We start from the raw sequence: 9,372 nt of genomic DNA, 5'->3' as shown, positions 1-9,372 counted from the left end.
TCCCACGAAGCACACAAAAAGTTTCTTTATGRCTCGACTGCAGCTGTAGCCCACAGCTTGTTTTGTACTTTCTCAGTCCAACTCTCACCGAGATGATCTGAGCTCCCATTTTTTTATATTTTTTCCTTTGAAACAGCTTGTAAACAAGTTACAAAAATTAAGTAAAAAAAAAAAAAACAAGCTATCAGGAGTCGCAAAAGCGAAACTATTCTCACAGCAGGCAGACATGTGTGAGCAAAGAGCAACTAAACTCATTACATTCCTGGAAATCCCGCATTCTTTGCTGGTTTCAGATAAGAAACAGAAGAAGGGTAATTAAATGTCAGATAGTTTATTAACTATTTTTTACATGATTTAAGTATTTAAAAGTAAAAACAGTGGTAGAAACAGCTTAGAATATTCAGATGACTATTTTCAAAAATAAATGTTAGAAAAAAACTGTATACTGATAATTCTCATTATTACAACACATAAAGCAAAAATAATGTTTTATTTGTAATGGTATTGTGTTATAATAAAATAAAACTGTATTGATTCATGATTTAGAGGCTYAGAAGTTTAACATAAAACAGTATATACTGTAGATCTGTGATGTGAAACTCACATTGAGTCCTTCCCTTCTATATTAACAGAAATACAACCATGTTTCATCGTTGAACAGAAGCCCCCCTACTTCCTGAAACCCATGGCGTGGGCTCATTGAACTCCCCTTTTGCAGGAGCAACATTCAGTTCAAACTCCTGAGCAGCAGCAGGATATTTGTGTCGATTCATCACGTTTGAGCTGGCAGGTCGGACTGCTGCTGCTGAATATCCTGTAACATCTCTTTCTGCTCTGCAGCTGGCTGCTCACGTGATGCTTTGGGGTCCACACCCACCTCCCACGGTGACCCATGATGCTCAGCTGTGTCACATTTGAAGAGGTTCAGTATTCTGTTCCGGAACGTTCCATAAAGAAAAAAATACAACACCGGCCTGAGGCAGGCGTTAACGGAACCTATAGCCGAGGCGACCGTGACCGCAGTTTTCACAGACTCTGTGAGTTTTATAGGAGATTTGTTGAGGAAGTTTTGGGATCTGTAGCAGATGGTGTCTACAATGAGGACGATGTTGTAGGGTGTCCAGCAGACCAAGAAAATCCCCATCAGAACCGAGATGGTGATAAGGGTTCTCTTCTTCTTCTTCTTGGTGCCGGAGCTGTGCTGCTGYAGCAAGAACTGGGAAGCTATAACGATAAAGACCACTACAGGGAGCAAAAATCCCACTGCGAGGTGGAGCAGACGAAATCCCAGCAGCCAGTCGACTCCAGACTCGGGGTATTTGTGAACACAAATYGCTTTCCCTTGCAGTATTTCTTTGTCAGGCTCCAGGAGCCTCCAGTCGAGGCCGGTGAGAAACAAGGAGACGAACCAGGCCAACAGGCAACTGAAAAACACAAACTTGGCCCTGTGGTGGGAAAACCACCCGCCCTGGGTGGCAGTCAGGTAGTAAATTAAACAGATGCAAACCAGCAGAAAGATCCCGATGTAGAAGTTGACCTGGAAAAAAAAAAACAAATAAAAAAACTTCAGCCATCTTTAAATTTCTTTCTCTCGCCTCTTCCTACAAACCTTGAAAGAATCAGAGGATGTTATATAAAAAGGAGCTCACTTCCTCAAAGCAGAGTTAAAGAAAAGCCTAAAATAAACAGGAGATAATCAGCAGCCAAATACTTTCTCTTGTAAACAAAGCTTCACAGAACACTTTCACTTTCAGTCTGAGTCTCCCACAAGAACACTTACAYTAAAAACAGCTCTGAATACGGCGAAGAGCGTCTCGGGGCACTTTTCACAATGCTGATTAGCCTGCGCGCCCCAGACGGGCAGGGTCACCAGCAGCAGGATGTCCACAATTCCCAGTTGGAGAAAAACGCTGTCCAGTATGCTCCACCGCCTCCTCCTTTGCGACAGAACTGCCAAGAGGAGAACATTCGCCAACAGACCCACAATCACCACCACAGAGTAGAGAACAGGCAACCACACCATCCGAATGGTTTTCTCCTCTGCTCCCACTGGGAAGTCTTCAGCCTGGTAGTCATCAACATAGTCATAGAGTTTGGTCTCATTGAAGACTCCAGCACCTTCAATTTCCATGTCCAGCTACGGTGAAGACAAAATGAGAGACTCAAAACACAAACTCCAGTCTTTCAGTCCACCATCTGCTCTGTTAAAGTGATTTTTTTTTTCGTTTTAAAGCCCCTTTTTTGGGAAACCCCGCTGGATAACACGCTCAGACTCACACATGATGCTGCATGTCACATGCTGCCATGTCACTCAGCAAGTGATGCAAGAGTGGAAAGGACAAAAAGGGAAATTTAAAATCTCACTCGTCATGCACACACAGTGTTTTATGTCTCACAGAGGGACGAGCTGCCATAGTTWAATCTGAGTCAGGTATTCAAATAARCCCCGAGACAATAGAAAGCATTTGGAAAATGAATGTAAAATTAAAGCGGGACTTTCTAAATCCAAATATATGATCACTTACCAACTTTCTTAGAGAGTCTGTTGAATTTGAGGCCATTTCTCTTCTTCGATGTGAAGAAGGGACAAACAAAAACCCTGCGACTTGCTCAGATTCAGTGGGACGGTCAGTGATGACAGGTCGTCTCTGGTCACTCTGTCAGAGAGCTGTCGAGTCTGTTCAGCCGCAGCATGGCGGGGACAGCTGCTCGTCAGTCTCTATCAGTGTCCGCAGTTTGACATTTGCATCACGCATGCAAAGTTAAAAAGCAGACGGTGAAAAGAAACCAAACACCAAAAAGCAGATGTTTAAAATAACATATTCGTTCGACGAAAGGAAAAAAAAGCGCTCGACATCAGCAGGAAGTTGTGTGTCGGACACGCGGACTGTTTGTAAACATTATAACACCAAAAGAAAATAAAAACTCACACGATGCTCAACTGTCATCTAATTTAGCTGGTTTTGAGCAGCTAATAAAACTCGAAGCGCTTTTCTTGTTGTTGTTGCGAAATTTGTCAATGAAGAAAAAATACAACTGTTTCCGTTGCATTGTTTTTCAAAATAAAATCTCAAAAAACATAATTAATTAAGTATGAGAGGGAAGCTAATTAAGAAAAACAAATTTAAGTTTTGCTCATATAAATTATAAAAAATGTATTGAAAAGTCTTCAAATATTGAATCAAGCAGTTGTTTTTTTATGAACAAAGGTTTTGTTTTGAAAAGAATATTCATGCTTCCGTGTAAGTCCACGTTGACTTGCGGATGGTGAGATGTTCTGTCCGCAGTACCGCTGCCKGTCCACAAGAGGGAGCTGCTGCATTTGTCCACGGTAAAACTGTAGCCGAGCCGCTACCCCACACTGAGCTGGGAGAATTATTTTTCACACACCTGTTTTGAAAGACAATTTTACGATGGCCTGCAGGTGCAAAACAGCACTACAAAATCTGAAAGATTTTTAGTAGACTAAGGCTACATTAGCCCATAGTTAACAACTGTCTGTTATAATGTCCAGAGAATAGCTTTTGCTACATTGGAATCACATTAACTAATGCAGGTTTTAAAAAGTGCTTAGTTAGCATTTTCATTTGTTTATTTTTTCTTATCTCCAGCACACATTAGTAAGTTGTCATCTTTTACAATAAAGGCCATCAAACTAGACAACTTATGCCAACTTAATATGAAACATTTGTATGACTAAATTGCTAATAAAAGTTGTATATTTGATCATTTGTTAGAATTACAGTATGTACACACCTAAAAGAAGCTTCCAGTTATTTTTTTTTTCCAAATTGGAGTAAATTGTCTAAATTATGTGACAGGGCCTTTACATTGATCCTTCAAACATAGTAAACAAAACTTAATCCCTTTTAAGTCAAAAGCTTTACATTCACATGTCTTCAGTGTTTTTATTTATATTTTTTATGCTAATTGCATTTTCATTTTCCGCATTTATGTTTTAGCTTGTTACATGATTAAATGAACAAAAACATGATCTAAGATGGACTTTTCATTGTTATTTATTAATTTTTTCTGTAAACAAATAACATTAGGGCTATGATTTTATGTGAAAGAACTGATAAAATAAAAAATGAAAAATAATATGAAATGTTTTGCAGCACTTGTACGGTTACTAAGTGTGACTGAACAACTATGTAATTTGAGCGACGTTAAAATATAACTCAGTTATTGTTTCTGATTTTGGGAAATGCCAAATGTGTCCTCATTTTAAATATCTTTATAGTTTAAATGATGAATGTAGTTTAAAGGAAGGTCTAGATAAGATTAAAATAATCAAAATGAACATTTATTTTGTACTGATCCACACTAAAGGGAAAAAACTTCCTAGAATAAACCTGTAGGTAAGAATGGTAAAATTCTGATGCATACTAAACACAGTGTTTTGGTTACATTACAAAATATTTATTGCAAAAATCTTTGTACATCAAGGATTTTTTTTGTCAGGTTCACTTCCTTTTAAACAGCAGAGTACACATTTAAAACACACACAGATGAGAGAAAAAGTGTCTTATAAGAAACAAAATCAAATCAAATGAACTACAACAATTACACTTTGAAATTTTAAATGTATATCTATTAGATAAAAGAAAACAAAACTCTCTGGATTTCCAAGTGAAAAAAGAGAGAGTGCTGATTCCACAGTTTACCCCGTAAACTGCTGAACAAGCGCTTTAGCAGTGTGAAGAAATCAAGACATTTCTCAAGATTTGATCTATAGACACAAAATCAACACAATCTCACGGAATGATTTGTAATAACAAAACTGTCAGACRTGGTTTTATGATCTGATACAATATTGTGAATGAAAATGGCAAAAACATAAAATAAAATGAGCTGCACTTTTTTAAAAAAGCACATTTTAAAAATAGACAAATACATACCTTCTGAGAACATTTTTTTCTTTTCAGTTTTATTAAATTTTTTTGTGTTGTGCAACTCTCAAACACACAAAACCACATTTGTTGTCTGATCTCTAACCAGTGTTACACCATGACAGAGTACGAGGTGTTTTCACTTTCTGCAGAGCTGAACGATCCTGTCATTTTTCGGAGCTTCCTCTCCCTCAGGTCCTTCATTCTCAGCAGGCCTCTCTGTCCCAGCAGCTCCCGACACATTTGGATCAGTTCCCTCCTGAACTTCACCCCGACGAAGCCGTACAGCAGAGGGTTGAGGGCGCAGTGCGACAGCCCCACGCTCTCAGTGATCACAATCCCCATGTCCACCACACGGCCGAACTGGCAACCCCCTTTCACCAGCCCCAGCTTCTGCAGACTGTCCGCCAGCTGGAAGCAGTTGTACGGGGCCCAGCAGAGGACGAACACAGACACCAGGGAGATGATGAGGCGGAGAGACTTTCGCTTTTGGCGACGAGAGGCATTGCACAGAGACTTGAAGATATGAATGTAGCAGTAGAGCATGATCAGCAGGGGCAGACAAAAACCCAGAATCACACTGACGGACTGCATCGCCACCTGCCACTGAGCGGGATTCTCAGTGAACCACACCTGGCACATGGCCATCTCTTGGTTGCCCCCAATCGGGATCTTCGAGACCTGGGTGAACGCGAAGTCCACCCCGCTCAAGCCGAGGCACACCACCCAGATGGACGCGCACGCAATCTGGGCATGGCAGGTGTTGCGCTTCCAGCCTGAGCTGATAGCGTGGACGATGGCCAGGTATCGGTCGAAGCTGATGCAGGCCAAGAAGAGGATGCCGCTGTAGCGGTTCAAGGAGAAAAGGGCGCCGGAGACTTTGCAAACGGCCCAGCCGAACACCCACTCGTGAGTCCACTGCACTGCAAACAGGGGAAGGGTGAGGGCCAGCAGGAGGTCCGAAATGGCCAGGTGAAGGAGGAAGGTGTCTGTCAGGGAGAAGGCACAGGCTCCACCGTTCTGAGAGCTTTTGTAGCGTCTGATCACGCACAGTACCAGCACATTGCCCACAACAGCCAGGATGAACACCAGGCTGTACACAACTGGGGAAAACATCTTTGCAAAACCATAGATGTCATCCTGCTTGCATGGAGGTGCACTAACTTTACTTGTGCCAGGTGAATTGTTGTAATCTGGATAGTCATCATAACCAGTCTAAGAAAAAAAAAGCTTGATTTACTGATGGGTTAAAGTGCAATAAAACAGATTTTTATATGAAACAACTCAGAATCAATTTCAGCTTGCTCTAGAAAACAACTTATTGCAGTAGAGCATCCACTCACCCAGTAATCCTCGGTTGGTGTGATTGAATTCATATCTGCAGAAAACAAAGGAGCCAGCAGAACAATTGAAACCACCCAAGAGTGAAGAGGCCACACTGAGCTCGAATGCACATCAGCTACACATCATTCACACGCCTCTGGATGACAGAAGGCTGGAAAGAAGAAGTATGAATTTCAGGAACTGAATCTTCGCACATTTTAGACATCTGTCCAGAAAGCTATAGTAAAAATGGACGGTGACTACGTGAAGGACATTGTGACATATTTTTATGATGTCTGCAGCCAGCTACAAACTTGTAACCATGTAAAAGCTGCACTTTACATGAAAAAACACATTCTTTTCAAGATGTTGCACCAACATATCCAGAAAAAAGAAATCATTAGTTCCTCAGGAACGACTAAACTGATTTTAATTTTCATTACCAAAAGTGAAAACTTGGACTCAAACTAGAAATTTTAACTAGAGAAATGAAAGTGCTTGGTTGGCAGAAATCTTCAGCTCCACTATTTTGTTTTTATGATCAACTTGTTTTGTAATGTTTACCCCCCTTAAGCAGTTTAAGATTTTGTATATATATTTGCTTTTAGTGAAATAAAATGTTAAAATATTTTAAAGCAGTATGTCATAAAAAGTCCTTTTCTGGTTTTGACTTCTGTTGCTATTTGAAGGGAAAAAAACTGCATAAAAACAACATTACCAGTGTTGTGTTTTTCTGAGAAGACTTGTCCTCAGAGATCTTGCAAGGAAGACTGGATGTTGAAGAAAAGAGCTTCTGGTGCAGGACAAACTGAACCCAATATCAGATGTAGTGGAAGAATCAACAGGATGTGAAGTAATTCTCTCGTGTGGTTAAGATAATCTTACCACTGAGGGGTAAAAATAAACATTACTTCAGTTAAAAAAAAAGCACCACAGAAACAGGTCTTTTGTCCATGTTGTGTTTTCACATCACAAAGTCCAGAATAAAGTTGAAAGAATAGTATATATGGGGTTCTGTAGAAAGGTTCTGACAATATCTTACTTGTTGTAGATATTTTGAATATATACAGAGCGGAGAACAAGTATTTGATACACTGTTGATTTTTCAGGTTTTCCCACTTGCAAAGCTTGTAGATGACTGTAATTTTTATCATAGGTACTCTTCAACTGTGAGTGATGGAATCTAAAACAAAAATCCAGAAAAATACAATGTATGATTTTTAAATAATTAATTTCCATTTTATTGTGTGAAATAACTATTTGATCATCTATCAACCAGTAAGAATTTTGGCTCTCACAGACATGTTAGTTCTTCTTTAAGAAGCCCTCCTGTTCTCCACTCATTACCTGTATTAACTGCACCTGTTTGAACTCGTTACCTGTATAAAAGACACCTGTCCACACACTCAATCAGACTCCAGCATCTCCACAATGCCCAAGACCAGAGAGCTGTGTAAGGACATCAGGGATAAAATTGTAGACCTGCACAAGGCTGGGATGGGCTACAGGACAATAGGCAAGCAGCTTGGTGAGAAGGCAACAACAGTTGGTGCAATTATTAGAAAATGGAAGAAATACAAAATAAGGGAAAATCTCCCTCGGTCTGGGGCGCCATGCAAGATCTCACCTCGTGGAGCATCGCTGATCTTGAGGAAGGTGAGGAATGAGCCCAGAACTACACGGCAGGACCTGGTCTATGACCTGAATAGAGCTGGGACCACAGTCTCAAAGAAAACAATCAGTAACACTCTACGCCGTCAAGGATTAAAATCCTGCAGTGCACGCAAGGTGCCCTTCCTCAAGCCAACGTATGTCAAAGCCCGTCTGATGGACCATCTGAATGATCCAGAGGAGGAATGGGAGAAGGTCATGTGGTCTGATGAGACAAAAATATAACTTTATGGTTTAAACTCCACTCGTCATGTTTGGAGGAAGAAGAATGATGAGTACAACCCCAAGAACACCATCCCAACCGTGAAGCATGGCGGTGGAAACATCATTCTTTGGGGATACTTTTCTGCAAAGGGGACAGGACGACTGCACCATATTGTGGGAAGGATGGATGGGGCCATGTATCCTGAGATTTTGGCCAACAACCTCCTTCCCTCAGTAAGAGCACTGAAGATGGGTCGTGGCTGGGTCTTCCAGCATGATAACRACCCAAAACACACAGCCAGGGCAACTAAATATCAGGTTTTCGAAAAGTCAAAGATGAACGGGTTTGGAACGAAACAGACTCGGGAGACCAAATGCAAAAAGTAAGTGATTTTATTTACAGTGAAGGTCAGGATGGGGGACTGGGAGGAGCTGCAAAGGAAGGTGAGCCGGTGAGTATTTGTTTGACGGGAGAAGAGATCTTGCAATAATGATAAGTATACTGTATTATTTCTTACAGGTCTATGAKGGAGGAGCGGCACAGAGGAGAAGGTGAGGATCCACGGAGGTAAGTTGTTTCCTTTTGTTTCCAGGTTGAGTTGATCAAAGGTGAGCAGGTGAGTTCCAGAGGCGTTGGAGGCAGACAGGCAGGTGAGCAGGGCGGAGATGTTACTTCCTTTAGACGACACGGCAGGATCACGGGCAGGAACACTGGACATAAAAACACAGTAATTATCAACAGGAAGGTTTCCAAAGAAGAGCAGCCAGGACAAATACCATAAGGCATGTGTTGCTCCGGCGAGGATCAGTTCACCAGTGTCGTCTTATAAAGCCCTCAGGTGCTCATCAGGAGATCAGCTGCAGCTGCACTGATTAACGCCTTGGCCAACCAGGAAACTGCTGGTGAAAAACTCAAATTGCTACACTAAAGAGTGGCTCCATAGGAAACATCTTAAGGTCCTGGAGTGGCCTAGCCAGTCTCCAGACCTGAATCCAATAGAAAATCTTTGGAGGGAGCTTAAAGTCCGTGTGGCCCAGCGACAGCCCCGAAACCTGAAGGCTCTGGAGGAGATCTGAATGGAGGAGTGGGCCAAAATCCCTGCTGCAGTGTGTGCAAACCTGGTCAAGAACTACAGGAAACGTCTGATCTCTGTAATTGCAAACAAAGTTTTCTGTACCAAATATTAAGTTTCATTTTTCTGGTGTTTCAAATAGTTATTTCACACAATAAAATGGAAATTAATTATTTAAAAATCATACATTGTATTTTTCTGGATTTTTT

At 41.1% G+C, this 9,372-nt stretch overlaps 2 protein-coding genes across 2 annotated transcripts; both read right to left on the bottom strand.

Moving 5' to 3' along the window:
* Positions 1 to 315: 315 nt before the first annotated feature.
* Positions 316 to 3,006, bottom strand: LOC106526041 (C-X-C chemokine receptor type 3). The gene is made up of 3 exons (XM_014020490.1): positions 2,526 to 3,006; positions 1,781 to 2,137; positions 316 to 1,537 (listed from the first exon to the last, which is right to left on the bottom strand). The coding sequence occupies exons 1-3, from the start codon at positions 2,559 to 2,561 to the stop codon at positions 773 to 775; spliced, it is 1,158 nt and encodes a 385-aa protein (XP_013875944.1). The 5' UTR covers positions 2,562 to 3,006; the 3' UTR covers positions 316 to 772.
* Positions 3,007 to 4,903: 1,897 nt separating this feature from the next.
* cxcr3.2 (chemokine (C-X-C motif) receptor 3, tandem duplicate 2) lies at positions 4,904 to 6,338 on the bottom strand. Its single transcript, XM_014020452.1, has 2 exons — positions 6,236 to 6,338; positions 4,904 to 6,107 (listed from the first exon to the last, which is right to left on the bottom strand). The coding sequence occupies exons 1-2, from the start codon at positions 6,266 to 6,268 to the stop codon at positions 5,004 to 5,006; spliced, it is 1,137 nt and encodes a 378-aa protein (XP_013875906.1). The 5' UTR covers positions 6,269 to 6,338; the 3' UTR covers positions 4,904 to 5,003.
* Positions 6,339 to 9,372: the final 3,034 nt, after the last annotated feature.

Source organism: Austrofundulus limnaeus, unplaced genomic scaffold, assembly GCF_001266775.1.
Source record: "Austrofundulus limnaeus strain Quisiro unplaced genomic scaffold, Austrofundulus_limnaeus-1.0 Scaffold253, whole genome shotgun sequence".
Classification (NCBI taxonomy): domain Eukaryota; kingdom Metazoa; phylum Chordata; class Actinopteri; order Cyprinodontiformes; family Rivulidae; genus Austrofundulus; species Austrofundulus limnaeus.
Note: the sequence above shows the minus strand (reverse complement) of the source record. Positions and strands in the feature narration are given on the sequence as shown.